General features: G+C 44.3%; 1 protein-coding gene across 1 annotated transcript in view; it reads left to right on the forward strand.

The window, feature by feature from the left end:
* The window catches only part of Herc1 (HECT and RLD domain containing E3 ubiquitin protein ligase family member 1), a 162294-nt gene extending 145205 nt beyond the window's left edge, over positions 1-17089 (forward strand). Inside the window, exons 68-78 of the mRNA XM_051197821.1 lie at positions 216-318; positions 2556-2725; positions 3623-3761; positions 6271-6440; positions 7555-7724; positions 7904-8069; positions 9147-9223; positions 10101-10353; positions 10831-10983; positions 13057-13362; positions 16457-17089. Coding sequence (XP_051053778.1) covers positions 216-318; positions 2556-2725; positions 3623-3761; positions 6271-6440; positions 7555-7724; positions 7904-8069; positions 9147-9223; positions 10101-10353; positions 10831-10983; positions 13057-13362; positions 16457-16642 — 1893 coding nt within the window. The 3' untranslated portion in view covers positions 16643-17089. The remainder of the gene's footprint in view (positions 1-215; positions 319-2555; positions 2726-3622; positions 3762-6270; positions 6441-7554; positions 7725-7903; positions 8070-9146; positions 9224-10100; positions 10354-10830; positions 10984-13056; positions 13363-16456) is intronic.
* The last annotated feature ends 746 nt before the right edge of the window (positions 17090-17835 follow it).

Raw genomic sequence — 17835 nt, forward strand, 5'->3', positions numbered from 1 at the left:
TCCCAACCTCTGCACACTTTCTCCCACACACTCAGTTACCACTTGGAGCAGTAGCGAAAATAATCTCTAGGAATGTGACTTGGGTGAAACAAGTCAATGACAATTGGCTTTTTATTGGCGACACTACTTGATATTGTAAATGCCAATAGGAAAATCCATGAGTGTTTTGTTTTGTTCTTCCTTCTGAACATATGCCTTACATTTTTATTTCATAGAAAGTTGATGTCCTGTGTGGAATTGGAATTAAAAAGGTTGCTTGCGGAACTCAGTTTTCTGTGGCTTTGACCAAGGATGGGCACGTATATACTTTTGGTCAAGGTAAGGTATCTTCTAGCCTATATTGCTTTCTAAGTTTATAGAGAGTTTATAGAGAGAACGTGACCCTTGTTCTCTTGCTACTTTCTTCTCCTATTTGATGAATTTTGTTTCAAGGGCAAATTCCCCACTGTTAAAGCTCTTGTGAGAGCCTACACTCTTGCTAGAAGAATTGCTACCAAGAGCTCTTCCTCCTCCTTTCTGCTGCTGTCAGGCTAGAGAAACTGAGAGGTGTGTGAGGATGGCTTGAGAGGGATGAGGAATGAGCTGGTTTAGGGGAAGGAGCTTAGTTAGCTTTAATGATTGTGTTAGTTTGCTTTTTTATCAGTTTGATACAATACGTGACATAGTGGAAGAAAAATTGTTTTATTTTGTGGTTTCAGTGTGTAGTTTTGTGATTCTATGTTCATGAAGAAACAGATTCTCTTGGGAGAAGAGAACGGTGGAACAAAGCAATGTACCTCAAGGTAGATGTGAGGTAGAGAAGAGAGGAGAGGGAAAGGCCTGGGGACAAGATACATCCTTCAAATACATTCCTCCAGACTGACAAGACGGCTCCATGCTGCCAAGCCTGAGACTTGAGTTCTACCCTGGAACTCACTTGGTGGAAAAAAGAAATAATTTTTCCTCTGACCCTTTTTTTTTTAAACTGGTTTTTCGAGACAGGGTTTCTCTGTGGCTTTGGAGCCTGTCCTGGAACTAGCCCTTGTAGACCAGGCTGGTCTCGAACTCGCAGAGATCCAGCTGCCTCTGCCTCCCAAGTGCTGGGATTAAAGGCATGCACCATCACCGCCTGGCCTCCTCTGACCTTTACATACATAGTATGGCATGTATGTGTACACACACAGGAAGAGGAGGAAGAAGCAGCAAATAAGGGGCTGAGAAGATGTCACAACAGTTAATAGCACTTACTACTTTTATGAAAGGCCTGGCTTTGGTTCCAAGCATGTATACCATGTGGTTCACAACCATCTCTAACTCTTAATTCCAGGGGATTCTACACCCTCTACTCTCTATGGGCACTAGGCATGCGTGCAGACACTTAAAATGAAGATAAATATTTTAATTGAATAAATAAATGTTTAAAAAGATGAAGAAAGATATGCCTCCATTACTACCTCTTCCAACCAGGTCCCACCTCTTAGTAGCCATTCTGCTGTGGAAGAGTCACTGATGAAGTTAGCATCATCTCAATAGCACCATTAGTGTGAGGCCACGGCTTCACCACACTTGAACCTTTGCAACCATTATATGTCCACATCATAACTGCATATGGGGCCTTCTCTTCTAGATGTATGTGTAGAGAGATCCAGCAGGCTATTGGGAATTTGTATCTGTGACTCCAGAAAGATGGGGTATACAGAACTGGGTTAGGACATTGATTACATAGTGGTAGTAAGAGGACTTTAATCCTAGGATTTAAAAAGCCCAGGAGAGTGAAGACTATAGAGTAGAATTCTAGGGAATGTTAGGACAGATGGTTTGGAATAGCATATCACTGAGTGCTGTGAAGAGTCTGTGGGGAACTGGGAGACTTGGGCCATAGTATCAGATAGTTATGTGTCATTCCTGTGGGCCAGAATCTGAGAGGCAGGCAGGCAGGAGCCAACGCATGGTTTGCAGGAAGTTTTAGGGAAGCTGTGCAAGTGGAAGTCAGATGGCAGATGCCATGCCTAATGGCATAGAGGATGTGAGCAACAGGGGTTAAGAGGAGGTGGCATAGAAATTTAAGGCTAAAACAGGTTGAATGGCATCTTTTTTAAAACTATAGGAAACTTGAAGGCTTGTTGAACATGTGCCAGTCCTTTGTGGTGGTGAGAGGATTTGGATTTTCAAGACAGGGTTCCTGTGTGTTACATCTCTGACTGTCCTGGAACTCACTTTGTAGACCAGGCTGGCCTCTGTAGACAGAGATCCACCTGCCTCTGCCTCCCAAGTTCTGGTATTAAAGACATGTGCCACCACCAGCTGGCTGCCAGTCCTTTTAATATGAGAATATTGAAAAGCCTCTTGGCTTGAAATACTGACTTTAGTTTTAATTTTCTTTATAAATAAAAAGACAAACATTTCATACAGGAATATCTCAAACTTTTTACTTAAAGTGGTATATTTTGCTGGAATAGCAGGTTTTGCTCCAATGAGCTACTACATCATTGACATTCTAATACAAAAAGTTAATGACCTGTTAGAAAACACAGACTTCAGGGTGCCATCATAAATTTCCTCTTACTGTCTTTCAGACCGCTTGATAGGCTTACCTGAGGGACGTGCCCGTAATCACAATCGACCCCAGCAAATCCCTGTCCTGGCCGGAGTCGTCATTGAAGATGTGGCAGTTGGAGCTGAACACACACTTGCTTTGGCATCAACTGGAGATGTTTATGCCTGGGGGAGCAATTCAGAAGGGCAGGTAAATGTCATGTTTGCTGCTCTTTCATGCCTTAAAAATCTAACACTGTTGCTTATTGGCATACTTTTATATTTTATAATAATTGTGTCCAGAGAATCCTTTGCTTGTGCAGGAAGTCTTGTCACAGGAGTAAATGTAGGAATGGAAATGAAGAGAGTATGAAGTCTGCAGGTTTATGTGCTTGGTCCCTCAGTATATCTATGTATGGAAGATAAATATTTTGGCAAGAAATTTTGAGATAGATGCTTCCACCATAGTTTTCAGCCAATATGCAGAGCCATCCTCACCTCCTCCCCAAAATCTCTAATCTGATTGTCCATTGAATAAGAGAACCTGATATTCGAGGTCTGTTATTCACCATAACCTTAGTGAACACTTACTTTCTCGTAACTGCATTAGCAGACCAGGAAGTTGCTCATCATTGTGGTCATTGTGGTCTTGATGAGAGGAAGATTAATGGTGAAGAGGCTTTTGGGGATTTCCTGGCCAGGCGTTAACAAGGTCTTCTCCACTGATGTTGAACACTTTCCTGTTGTTGCTAAGAACAGAGGCCTAAGTCCATGTATATTTTATATCGGTGTACTGTAACATAGAAGCCACTGTGTTTCAAGTAAAAGCTCTGTAGATCCTTCTGTTCTCACTTTCCAAGAAAAACTCCTTCCCTTTCCAGAAGTGGAATCCAAGAGTGACCAGTTGTTAAAACTAATCTGTTAGTTTGGATTGGCTCTGTTGCCTCTTGTTTTTAGGAGAGAGTCTAATCTATTAGAACTGCTGTGATAGAGAAACAAATCAGAATTTATTTCATTATTGATATTGGTGTATGACAAAGATGTTAACAGATTTTATTGGTTTGACTTCTGTCTCATCAATCTTTGTGCATTTGTTTTTTATTCTTAGCTTGGTCTAGGCCACACCAACCATGTTCGAGAACCAACCCTGGTAACAGTTGTGCAAGGGAAAAATATCCGTCAGATTTCAGCCGGCCGGTGCCACAGCGCTGCGTGGACAGCAGCACCTGTCCCACCAAGAGCGCCAGGTGAGGGGAAGACCATTCCTGCTCTTCCAACTGCTCTCTTAGCGGTGCCTGGTGCACTCTCACTTGTAGTTCTGGTGGCATCCAGCATCCGCCTGAATTGGAAGGCTTCTAGAGTATTCTCTGTGCTACAAGCACATAGCTATTTCATATCAGCATTTGTTCTGCAGACTCCTGTGAGTTCTGTTTCCCTCTCTGTCTGTGTCTCTGTCTCTGTCTGTCTGTGTGTCTCTGTCTCTCATTCTCTTTCTCATCCCAAAAGAAATCAGTATGTTTTTAGGCATTAAAAAATTAATTAGGTTAGAACATCTAAAAGTTTTTTTTATATATATATATAGATAAAAAGGTAACAAAAGCTGGGCGTTGGTGGAGCATGCCTGTCTCTGGGAGACAGAGGCAGGTGAATCTCTGTGAGTTCGAGGCCAGCCTGGTCTATAGAGCAAGTTCCAGGACAGTCTCCAAAACAATGCAAAGAAACCCTATCTCCAAAAAAAAAAAAAGTAACAAATAAAATTGGTCATGGTGAATCATCTTTAATCCCAAGCAGAAGCATGAGGATCTGTGTGAATTCCAGGGTTGGTAGGAAAATCCTATTGCAAAATAAATAAATAAATAAACAAACAAACAAACAATAACAAAAGGTGACAGTTGCTTACTACCACAAAGATAAAAAACTCTGAGGTGTTATATTCCTCGCTTCAGTAGCCATCTGATACACGGTCTATTCAGTGACTCAGTACAGGTCCAGTTGCTGCCATTTTATTCCAGCATACAGTATAAATATTGGCTTTTTCTTGCTTTTCAAATTTTTTAAATATTACAACATCTTTATAGTTATTTCAAAATAATTTTTAAAAAGACTTTAAAATATATGGCAGGGCTTGGGAAAACAGCTAAGTCAGTAAAATTCTTACCATACCAGCATAAGGACAAGTATTGTGAGTCCAAACACCCACATAAAGAAGCCAGCCGTGAGCTGGGCGTTGGTAGTATATGCCTTTAATTCCAGCACTCAGGAGGCAGAGGTAGGTGGATCTCTGAGTTCCAGGCCAGCATGGTCTACAGAGGGAGTGCCAGGATAGGCTCCAAAGCTACACAGAGAAACCGTGTCTTGAAAAAAAAAGAAGCAACAGCAGCAAGGTGTGTTGGCCCAGGTTTATAGTGCTGGTGAGGTAAAGACAGGCAAACCCTGGGTGAGGCTCACTGGCCAGCTAGCCTGGCTTGATCAGCAGGCTCCAAGCCAATGGAAAAAGACCCTGTCTCCAAAAACAAGGTGGATGGTCATCCTGAGGAATGACCTCTGATTTACTCATACATGCACACACTAACACGTGTGCATAACTGTCTCATTTAGTAAGGACCCTCAGATAGCCTATATCTTCCATTACCTTAATTGTGAAATTCTTCATATTTGTGAAGTCTTCATATTTGTGTCACAGCTCATCGAAGCCCTAGCCCACTTCTTGCTAGCTTCTGGTGTAAAGTATTAGAATTCTGAAGCCATGTGTGATTGGGTGCTTAGAGTTCCCCTCTACTTCTGCTCATCTCCCTACTTCCCTAGCAAGTCAGAGAGATTTTTTTTCTTAAGGACTAACAGTCACATAGATTTCCAGCAAGCAGAAGATGAATACCAGGTGGTCATTTGCACCATGCATTAATATGAGATTGATAAATTATTGAATAGGAAAGGAAGAATCCCCCCCAACTGTTTTAGTTCCTTTATTCAAACACAGTTAAAGGAGAAAAGACTAGGTTTCATATGTATTTGTTGTTGTTGGGGGCTTTTTTGTTTTTTTTTTTAATTTTGTATTTGTTTTGTTTTATTGTTTTGGATTTTTGATATGGTCTCATGTAATACAGGCTAGCCTGGAACTTGTCATATAACTGAGGGTGACCTTGAACTTGTGTTAGAATTATAGGTCTACAACAACATACTTGGCTTGTGATAGTTGAAGTGTTAAGGCTCAGTATTGTCCTATTCAGTGTTCAGTTGTTGTGAAGAGACACTGTGAGCATAGCATGTCTTATAAAAGAAAACATTTAGTTGGGGCTTCTTTATAGTTTCAGAGGTTCAGTCCATTCTCATGGTAGCATGCAGGCAGACACGGTGTTGGAGAAGTAGCTACATCTGGATCTACAGGCAACACGAAGAGAGAGCCTCTGGCTTGGCATGTGCGTTTTGAAAACTTAAAGCCCACTCCCAGTGACACACTCCCTCCAACAAGGCCACACCTATTGTTTCAAATAATATCACTCCCTGGTGACCAAGTATTCAAATCTATGTGCCTTTATGGGTCGTTCTCATTCAAATCACCACAAGCATCCAAGAAATTAAGATGAGTTAATAGGTAGAGGAATAGATACTATTAAGAACAGTAAATATATATTGCAAAATATTAGGTGGTGAGATTGTGTGTTCATTGAGTGATTTTTTTGGGGTTGAAAAGTTTTCAAAATACTCAGAATAGAAGCAATGCATTTTCCTTCACAAGTGCTTCTGTGCTTTGGGCAGGTGTCTCAGTGCCTCTCCAGCTGGGCCTGCCTGACGCTGTGCCCCCGCAGTACGGGGCAGTGAGAGAGGTGAGCATTCACACCGTGAGGGCCAGGCTGCGGCTGCTTTACCACTTCTCTGACCTCATGTACTCATCATGGAGGCTACTGAATCTCAGTCCCAACAATCAGGTAACGTTCTGAATTGGGAAATGGTACCCATTGATCTGTTTGCACAGTCCCAGGGCCTTTGAAAAAGTCCCTCATGGCTAATATGTTAATGCTCTGTGACTCATGAAGAACAGGGAAGTCAATGGTTGGAATTCCATTTTATTGCTGATTTGAGGACAAGTGGATGAACAGAAAGTATTTTTGATTTGTCCAAAACTAGAGGAAATATGGATGACTGAGCACATTATAGCCCCTGCCAAGTCTAGTACATGATGTTAAGTGGCTGGTGCGTGACCAAATGGTAGGATATTTTCCTAATCTACATGAGTCACCTGGATTCCATCCTAGCCCTGGAAAAGAAAAGGGGATGGGAAACCTAAGCACACAGTGCTCCTAGGACCATAGTACACAGTGTTAAAGAATATAGTTCGTAGTACAGTGTTAAAAGAAACAAGTCAGCTGAGAAGTCTAGGAGACTTCTATCTCCTCATAAAGGAGCACTATCTCCTCATAAAGGAGCACTCTCAATCTAGTAAAGGGAAGTTAGGAAAATAAATTTGGCTGGTTTGTCTATCTTTATATAATAGACCCACAAATTAAGAAATAAGGTTATTTAATAAGGAAGCATGTCTGCCAGAATTTATGAGTTTGAAAAACTCTCAGTCAGAAACCTTTGGATCACCAGTCATGAAAGAAAGGAAAAGATCTGACATTTCTTTTACAAGCAGGCAACAGCCAAGCAGGAGTTTGCTCTGTTGCACTAGAGTGTCAGCAAGCTGGTTCTGGTTGAGAGGTGTCTGATGAGAAGCCATGAGAAAAGTAGCTGAGAAATATCTAAATAGTACACTTTTCACATTGTTGAGAATCTATGTGTACACGCCCAACTGAAAGGCAGTGGGGTTATCTCTGTGTGGATGAATGGTGGATGAGTTTATACCATGTCTGGATTTCTCCTTTTCTGTATTTTCTAAGGCTTTAAAAATGGCAGTTGTGTTTTATCAGTATTTTTTAAGTTACTAATTACAACTGAGACTCAGATCTATGCTTTTAAGACATTTCAGAAAGAAATTATATCTAAAAGTTCTATTCTTTTAAACCTGATATTATGCCATCTCTGATTTTACATTGTCTACAGAACAGCACATCTCATTACAATGCTGGAACATGGGGCATTGTACAGGGACAACTGCGGCCTCTGTTAGCTCCCAGAGTCTACACGCTCCCCATGGTACGCTCCATAGGGAAAACCATGGTTCAAGGCAAAAATTATGGGCCTCAGATTACTGTAAAGAGAATATCAACCAGGTAGGTCGTGTATGTTTCACTAACTAACTAGAATTGCTTAGAATATTACTGCTAATTCACCTGTATGCCTTAGCTTCTTTACTTATAAAGTGTAGTGACAGTGCTCACTCTAGTCCCCAGTTCTGTTCACTGATGGAAACGTGCTGTTTTTGTTTTTTGTTTTTTAATTTTCTTTTTAGAGGACGGAAGTGTAAGCCCATCTTTGTTCAGATAGCAAGACAAGTGGTAAAGCTAAATGCATCGGACCTCCGTCTGCCCTCCCGAGCATGGAAGGTTAAGTTGGTTGGAGAAGGGGCTGATGATGCTGGAGGAGTGTTTGATGACACCATCACGGAGATGTGCCAGGTACATGCATGCATTATCCCTGCTGAGCTCTATTAGTGGTCTTTTCACTATTGCCAGTGCTTTTCAGTGTAGCATAGTCATTGCTAGTGAGTGTGGAAAATGCTTTGTGGAGATACCTTAGCACTTCAAGATCACCGACTCAACCATCTGCCATCTATTATGCTGTAGAAGAAACAGTCGTGACACGTGGATACTTTCTTTATATAGGAGACAGATCCACTGTGTGCTCTGGCTTATTTTGGTGCTTCTAGAACAAAGTGAACCTACCAGGCTCCAGAAGGATAGAAAAATGAGATTTTAAGAGCTTAAACTGGGACTGGAAATATATTGCAGGGATCATGAGCACTTAGTGCTCTTCCAGAGTACCCAGGTTAGGGTCTCAGTGCCACTCTCAGCTCTAGAGGGTTCAGCTCCCTCATCTGGTCTCTGAGGATACTGCTTGAATGTGGTACACAGATAACACATCTACACAAGCAAATAAGTTTTTGAAATTAAAACAATAATTTTTAAAAATGAGTTTGGACAAGCCAGGTGGTGGTGGTGCACACCTTTAATCCCAGCACTTGGGAAGCAGAAGCAGGCTGATCTCTGTGAGTTCGAGGCCAATGAGTTTGAGGCTAGCCTGATCTACAGAGCGAGTTTTAGGACAGGCTCCAAAGCTACAGAGAAACCCTGTCTCAAAAAAAAAAAAAAAAAAAAAAAAAAAGAGTTTGGACCAGTTCTGATTTATAGGCCACACTGAGAGACTGCTGTGAGATTACCTTTGTCCTTTCCACTTTGCCTGATAAACTCTGGCTTGAGTGACACTTGGCTGTTTTGAATCAGTTTGGAATTTTACCACACCCTGCTCATAGCTGCACAGCTGCTTACTGGGGGCCTTTCTCATGCTGGTTCTTCATTCTGCAGGTGATTTCTCACATAAGAACTTCATAATTTCTTTTTAAGTTGGAATCACAAAAATATTATAGACTATAGAGATTGCTGAAGCATAGTGTTATAAATTCCAGGATTACCTTTAATGTAGTTTGTTTATGCATTGACTATTATTTCTCAACAAAACACTTTCTTTTCTTGCAGGAACTTGAAACTGGTGTAGTTGACCTTCTCATTCCCTCTCCTAATGCTACTGCGGAAGTTGGTTACAATAGAGATAGGTAAGACAGACACATTTCTCAAATGTCTTAATGATGACAGTCACCTACTGAGTGCTTTCTGTGAGCTAGACACTGTTCCCAGTGCTTTACATATGTCCCCACCGAACCCTCATTACAACTCTGAAGCAATGCACCCATCATGCCCCTTTCATGGTGAGAAACAGATATTGCCATCCTCACTCAGTACTAAGGAACAGATTGATGGTAACATAGATTGAAGAGAAAGCTCAAAGTCTCAAAGTCGCTTATGAAACCTGGCTGCCAGATGTTTCTTCGGGCTTTTGCCATGCATGATTCATTTAGAATGCTGTGCTAATGCCATGTCACGGAGTTAGTTGTCCACAATCCACTAGTTCCTTGTATTTGTAATTTTTAAATTTTTTCATCTGCTCCAAAGACTTACAAGTTATACGAGAACAGATTGCTGAATGTGGGGCAGAAGCAGATGACTACTAGGCCATTTACTGACTGTTTTACTTTTCTTTGGGTTATGAATGCCTGTAACCCCAGCACCTGGGAAGTGGAGGTAAGAGGATCATGACTTTGATGTTAGCCTGAGCTTCGTAGCAAAACACTATCTTAAAAAATAGAAACAAAATAGGAGCTTCGGAGATGATTTAGTGAGTAAGAGCCCTTGAAAACAAGAGGACCTGAGTTAGATCCCCGTCTCAAAAAATAAGGTAGAAGGCAGGTGTGGTGGCACACCCCTTTAATCCTAGCACTCGGGAGACAGAGGCAGACTATCTCTGAATCTGAAGCCAGGCTTGTTTACATAGTGAGTTCCAGGCTGACTAGATTCTGACCTTCACAGGTCTGATCTAATGTTGTAGCTGTATGGAACTCATCTTTTGCTGAAAGATTTGCTTTTCTTTCACAGGTTCCTTTTTAATCCTTCTGCTTGCCTTGATGAACACTTAATGCAGTTTAAGTTCTTGGGAATTTTAATGGGGGTTGCCATTCGTACAAAAAAGCCTCTGGACCTTCACCTGGCCCCTCTCGTGTGGAAACAATTGTGCTGTGTCCCACTCACCCTGGAGGACTTGGAGGAGGTGGATCTGCTCTATGTGCAGACCCTTAACAGCATCCTTCACATTGAAGACAGCGGCATTACTGAAGAGAGTTTCCATGAGGTAAACCCCAGCTTCTCTAATGTGTGGAGGGATGGGAAGCTTTCTCTGTAGAGTCAGATGCTGTCCTCTTTCTGTTGGCCTGGTCCTGACATGTCAGTGTCAAGCTGCCTTTAGTGGTCAATCTTAGTGGTCCAGGTAGCTGATAATGTTTAGAGCTGGTTCTAGTCCCCAGCTTCTGCCCCTTCCAATTTAACCACTTTTCTGTCCAGTGGACAACCAGGGGCACCAACTGGAAAGGGACCTGTGTTCCTAGATGGCAGAGCACAACAAAGATGTGCCTCTTTTCACCTGTAGCAGCTGGGTCAGCATGGTCTCAGCAGTCATACCTGCCTGGTTTGCCCTGTTTTCAGTATGAAAGCCTTGTCTTCATTACTGTTTTGTGTGTGTGTGTGTGAGAGAGAGAGAGAGAGAGAGAGAGGCATGCCCTTTGTTGTCCTTTCTACCCTGTAATAAAATTTCTTGTTTTTCTTTTCTTAGATGATTCCTCTTGATTCTTTTGTTGGCCAGAGTGCTGATGGCAAAATGGTTCCCATAATCCCTGGTGGAAACAGCATCCCACTCACATTTTCCAATAGGAAGGAGTACGTGGAGAGGGCCATTGAGTATCGACTGCATGAGATGGACCGGCAGGTGAGATGGAACATCATGGTGCAGGAGGGGCCTGGAATGCTTTAATTTATCCAGATCTGATCATTATCTACCATTTATGTGTAGATTGACTTGTATCTGCATTTTAGACCTTTGCCAGAGACTCCTTAGGCCATGTCTCGGTGCCCAAGTCCTTAAATCAGCTCCTAATTGATCATTGGTTGTATGAGGTGATGCTCTCACCTAGCATTGAGGTCCCTCCTTAGCACTCCTCCAGCTAGGTCATTCAGCTCTAAACACGGGTCCTACGGCCTTACAAGAGCCTCCGTCCTTCTGGTACAGACCTGCAGCCTCAGCCAGGCTGGGCCTCCTCCACAGACCTGTGTCTCCTGTGAAAGACCGCTTTCCTTACTTTGAAATACACTCAGCTGGTGCCATGTATCTGTGTGGATGTAGTGTCCTAAGAACATTTGGGTCTTGTTCTTCAGTCAGTTTGAAAGGCTGCAAGTGAGGAGGGCATCTTTTTCATTCATGTTCTCCTTGGTCTATGGTAAAATGCGAATAAGCATTGAATTGATGTTAGGGGAGGAGTATGTGACCACAGAGTTGATATTGTGTTCAAAGTTTGTTCAGTGTTTTATTTTTAGGACCTGTTGGGTCCTTTTTAGCTCTGGATCCAGGCTCTGAGGATATCTAAGTTTTTATTTGAAGTTCCATACCCTTCGTTCTTAGTTCCAGTTCAGTCATTAAATTATTTCCCTTGGTTTAGCAAAGCTAGGTTCAGTCACTGACAGTGTTTACAGGGTCAGGGTTCAAGGTTTATCTCCAATTCATGATGGAGAGAGAGAGAGAGAGAGAGGAGAGAGAGGGGTCTGTGTATGTATTTTTGAGGATTAAGATCAGGCAAGTGCTACACTATTGAGCTATACCCCTAGCCCTGATGAGTATTTTCAGTCCTCAAAGTTTAGTGACTAATTAAATGTGTACTGGCCCTGCCTAGTGCTAGACCCAATTTTGTGCAGTTTTCTTCCTGGGGTACTCTGGGAAATAAGGGTTATTGGCAGTATTTCACAGGAGCCCCAACTCTAGAGAAAAGAAGCATGTGCCCATCGCAGATCCAGGATCCAGGCTTCTGTGCAGTCTGGTTCTTCTGAGCTTCACCCTCTATCTTGTTCCTCTCCCGGTTAACTGGCTACGTGTGCCTCCTCTTCCGCCTTATCTTGTAGAAGTGAATGTTCTTCCTGTGACTGTCTGCAGTCATCTCCTTGCCACCTCCAAGCAGCCAGCCTCACCCCCCCCCCAGGATCAAACTGCTTCAGTTTTGTTTTGTTTCCCTGGCCTTGATGGATTGATGTTGACACTCTGTGTGTGCCTGAGGATGCTATTGGCAGCCCCTCCCTCGGTCCAGGCACAGTGACCACAGGACCTGGTACCCCCAGGGCCTTTCCCGGGTGTAGCTCCTCTTCTGAGGTGTAGTTTCCTTTCTTTATCAGAGATCGTTTAAGTTGTCCTAGAGAGAAGTATTGAGGGAGGGTTGCCCTCCTGTCCCACTGGGACTTCTGTGCAGAGGACTAGATTCCTCCTTTATTCTCCAGCCACCCAGCTGCCTTTGCAGGGTGATTGTGAATAGTGGTGACACCACCCAGATCATCTTGTCATTACTCCTGGTGAACAATATCTTTTTCATGTGAGAAAATTTAAATGATATTAAGTGGTAGATCCCAGACTTAGATTTCAATGTCCTGACTAAATCCTTTGCCTTTATTGACATTCTGTTATATATTCATGCTTTCCAAAAATGGGCACAGTTTTCCTAAGATATCTATACCATACCAGTCCTCAAGAGCTACTTACATGGATGAGGAGAAGGACCACTCACACAGCACACAGCTGCATGTAACTAGAAACATGAGTGGGTAGCTTCTGAAGAGGACCCGATCACTACAGTTTTGTGGGGGAGAAGGCAGGCCACACGGAGTTTGGGTTAAGACTAAGTGTTCCAGAGCAGGGCGGGACTCAGGCCCTGGCCACAGACCTCGGGCCTGAAGTAGACCTGTGTCTGTCTGTCTACATGCACAAATGTGTGTTAAGATGAACAACCTTCCCTGGACACAGGTGGCTGCAGTTCGAGAAGGGATGTCCTGGATCGTCCCTGTGCCATTGCTGTCCCTCCTCACGGCCAAACAGCTGGAGCAGATGGTGTGTGGGATGCCCGAGATCTGTGTGGAAGTCTTGAAAAAGGTTGTGCGCTACCGAGAGGTGGACGAGCAGCACCAGCTGGTACAGTGGCTCTGGCGCACGCTGGAGGAGTTCTCCAATGAGGAGCGCGTGCTCTTCATGCGCTTTGTGTCTGGGCGCTCCCGGCTGCCAGCCAACACCGCCGACATTTCCCAGAGGTTTCAAATCATGAAGGTTGATAGGGTAAGTGTGCAGGTTTCCTCCCTTGGTCAAAATTTGCCCTTCTTTCCCTTTTCTATTGCTTGCCTGCTGGGGAAACCAAAGTTAAAGTTGAACCCCCCACCCTCACCCCCCCGCCAAAGGCCCACACATTCAGGTATTCAGGCTCTTGGAACATCAAACTCTAAAACCATCAGGCATAAAACTTGAACTTGAGTTAGCCGTGGTGAGAAAGAGGCCTAAGTGAATGTGGAAAGCACCTTCCCTATCCTTGCCAGAGTGGCCAAGGCATCCTCATGCTTCTGCTTCTCTGGCCCTGTGCAGGGTCCAGTCTTGTTTGGTGCACACCTGCTGGCTAAAATCTGGAGATAAAGGCAGTGATGCTAGCCAGCTGTGCTTACATAGAGGCCCTAGCTGCAGATCCCCAGCCTAGTTGCATTTTGAAGATGGCTTAAGAATAAGCAAGCTCAGAATCTGAAGCATGCATTAGGTTCCAGAGCCATCTTTCTAAGTACGCTACTGCCTGTGCCTCTTTCCTTGAAGACCTTTTAGGGATCCTGGATGGACCCCAGGGTAAATGCTCTAGCCTTCTCCATGGTCAAGCCCCTGTGTTATGGTCACAATGGGCTTCTGTCCATCTCTCCAGTACTTCATGCTGTGTTTGCTTTGGAGCCCTCACATAGTGAGTGTTCCTTCATGCCCCTTCCCTCTGTACCTAGCGAGCCCTGCCCTTTAAGGACAGTGCCTATATTAACTCTTCCAGGAAGTCCTGTGGGATCCTTTCCTGTGCTTTCTGCCTGACTGTTGGCCTCCACACTCTGGCACAGGACATAGAGCATCTCTGTCCTTTCCCTTCTGTGGCAGTTCTCTGCAGGTGCATGGTGTTTGGTGAGGAAATAAGGTGCTTCGCTCAGCATTTTCCAGTTTCAGGGTCCGCCCTGTGTGCTTCCTGTTGTCTCTGCACATGGGAGGAAGACACAGTGTTTCTCAGCCTTCCTAATGCTGTGACCCTTTAGTACAGTTCCTCACAGTGTGGTGACCCCAAACATAAAATTATTTCATTGCTACTTCCTAATTGTAACTTTGCTCCTGATGTCCTCAGGTTGAGGACCACTGCTGTAGACAGAGCTCTGCCTCCTGCAGCCACCAGCTGGAGCTCTGCTCCTGGCTAGGGCCTAGGCTCTCTGGACTGCTGTGCTTGGGGAAGGCTATGATAAGAGCCTTTCCATACATTTTCTGCATGACTGGCCAGAGACTCTAAGCTGTCAGTCTGTTTTGTTGTTGCACAGTGAGGTGAGAAGGAAGTAATAGCTCCCTTCTATTCAGTTCTGGGAATGATCCTTGCCTTAAATGTGCCCCAGGCTGCCTAGCCACCCCGAGAGTTAATCTACGACTAACCTCCTGCCTCAGTAAACTGATCACAGAGGCCATTTCCTTTGTGGCTTTTAGATCACTTCTCCAGTGTCCATGTTTAGACAATCAAAGCCATCTGGTGGCCTCTCCCTTCCTCACTGTCCATATCCTTGTCATCAGTGGCATCCTCCCTCCCTCCCTCCCTCCCTCCCTCCCCCCCTCTCTCTCTCTCTCGCACGCACGCACGCACGCACACACACACAAACACACACAGAGCTACTGTACTTGTACATCCCACCACTGAAGTACATTCAGGCATGCGGAGCTCTGAGGAAGAGCACTGGTTGCAAAAACAGCCAGGGGAAGAAGAGAAGGCGGGGCGGGATGGGGAGGGGCCACCTAAGGTAGCCTGTAGGGAGTGCTGCTGCCCTGGCACTCAAAGGCCAGCACTGCAAGGAGAGAAGCATTTACTACTAAATACTGTGAGGGATGGCTCAGAGGTTAAGAGCATTGTCTGCTCTTCAGAGGTCTTAAGTACAATTCGCAACAACCACATGGTGGCCCACAAACATCTATAATGAGATCTGGTGCCCTCTTCTGGCTTGTAGGCATACATACAGTCAGAACACTGCATACTAACTAGGTAAGTAGGAAGGTAGGTAAATCTTAAAAACAAATAGATGCTGTGTAGAGAGCTGTGGTGCACACTGTAATTCTAGTACTGAAGGAGGAGCTTAAGTTAGGGCCAGCCTGAGCTACATAACAGACCTTGTCTAAAAAATAAATAATATATGATCATTACTATCCTTGCAAATAGTTTGGAAAATGGTTGTTAGTAGGGAAGGCCAGAGAAAGATATATAACATGCTTTCTACCAGAAGCCTTTTTTTTTTCATTTGTACACTTTTAAAATTCCTCTTTAAAAACTGGGTGTAGTGACACTCCTTCAGTATCTGCACATGGGAGGAAGACACAGACAGATCTTTGTGAGTTCAAGCCTACAAACTGAGTTCCAGGCCAACAAGGGTTATATAGTGAGACTGCGTGTGTAAGTTTAAAAACTTTTTTTAAGACTTTTTTAAAATTAAAAAAAAAATAAAGCTCTATAAGCCAGGCTGTGGTGGCACATACCTTTAATCTCAGCACTTGGGAGGCAGAAGCAGACAACTGTCTATGAGTTGGAAGCCAGTCTGGTCTACAGAGCAAGTTCCAGGACAGCCAGGGCTACACAGAGAAGCCCTGTCCCCAACTCATTTGTGGCAATGGCCATCTTCAGTGTGGGCATCACTGTGTTTGAATGCATTCCCTGTGTTTGACTGCTTTTCCTCACTGGCTGTGAGCAGAGTGAGGGGTTCAGGCTGCCATGCAGCATTGCAACAGAGAGGGTGAGGTGCCCTGGACAGCACCCCCTTTGTTAGGGGGTCACCACCATCACCTCAAGTCTCTGCCCCTTGGTAGGCAGGAGGGAACTCTCACCATACTCTGACAAGTTCTGTGCAGCATTTTCCCAAGCAGTCCTTGTCAGGACTTCTCATTGACATTACAGGGCCATTGGAGGCCGTGGAAAGGAGAAAGTAACTTTCCTGAAAGTCTTATTAGGGCCAGGACCTAACCCCTGCTTCCATGCAAATGAGCCAGATGGTCAAGCCTAGGACCCTGCCTGGAAGTGGGGAGGAGCCTTTCCCGTCTAGGTGGTAGCAGTGAGTAGCTGGCTCCCTGCTGTTGCAGCGTGCTTGGTAACAGCCCTGGGTCTGTCTCTCCACAGCCTTATGACAGTCTGCCTACCTCACAGACTTGCTTCTTCCAGCTGCGGCTGCCCCCCTACTCCAGCCAGCTGCTCATGGCTGAGCGCCTGCGCTATGCCATCAACAACTGCCGTTCAATTGACATGGACAACTACATGCTCTCGAGAAACGTGGACAACACCGAGGGCTCGGACACTGACTACTGACTGCTCAGGGTGCTCTCGCCCCTTCTCACGAATGCTCACTTCCAGTTTGATGTTGAAACACTTTTATGGTAACTGCATAGATGTTTTAGGAACATAAGCTGACATAAACAGTGGCCACAGTTAGTTACTTCAAATGAAACAAAGAAATTAGATGTTTTTATTTTTCTGTGATTGTACAAAAACAAAAGCAGAAACTGCTCAGTCAGGTTTCCCTCTGTATTTTTGGTCACTTTGGATAAGTTTGCATGAAACCATTTTGGTGCATTTTTAGTTGGGAATGATACATTTTTGTAAGCCCTCCCAGTGAACATGAAATTGTACATTGTGTATAATTGTTCATTAGAAAGGACAGTTTTACATGAATATTCATATATTTATTTTGTTTTAGTTTGATTCGCCTGTGCAGGGTTCCTTATGCAGAGAAATAAAACAGATTCAGGAATCAGACCAGAGGCTGCTGTTGTTGAACCAGGGAAGCTCTGGGATAGAGTTGAGGCAGACATGAGCCCAGATGGCATGAGCTTTGCTGTTCAGCCAGGGTTGCTTTGCTGTTCTTTAGCCATTCAGAAACCGGGCAGGTTTCATCTCAAAAAGGCACTACTGGGGGTCACAGAGATGGGAGACGCCGGGCCTGGCTGCCTCCTTCCCTTTGTTCTGCTGGTATTCTGGGTGTCTCATTTTGGTTTCCTCACCCTGGAGCAGAGCTTTTTGGCATCACCCCTCCTCCTGCAAAGCTTCAGCACATCGGTGTGAGACAGCAGCTCTGTGCCAGTGCCATGTGGTAAGAACTAGAGGAGACAGAATGAGCAAGCAATAGTACCAAAGGACATCAGAGGAAAAGGTGGTCTCGAAGGGACAGCTGTACACCTGCAGGGACGCAGCACGCATGAATAAGTACTGTGAATTCATAGAAGGGCCATTGTGTGGATGGTAGAGAATTATGTGAGGGACTGAAAAGGCCCACTTGGTGCTTGAACCCAGAGCCCATGGGTCATTAGTAATTGCCCATCTGTGCTGGAGTGGCTTGGGAACATGTTGGGGACAGAGGGGTCGCCTCTAGGTGGCTGTGAGACTTCTGCAGTATACCAAAGTTAGAGGTCTGTGGGATCAGTAGAGAACAGTGTTTGTGTTCAGAGAACATGAAAAAAAAAAAAAAAAAAAAAAAAAAGAGGTTCTGCCAGCCATAAGTAGTG

Source organism: Phodopus roborovskii, unplaced genomic scaffold (assembly GCF_943737965.1).
Source record: "Phodopus roborovskii unplaced genomic scaffold, PHOROB, whole genome shotgun sequence".
NCBI classification, from domain to species: Eukaryota; Metazoa; Chordata; class Mammalia; order Rodentia; family Cricetidae; genus Phodopus; species Phodopus roborovskii.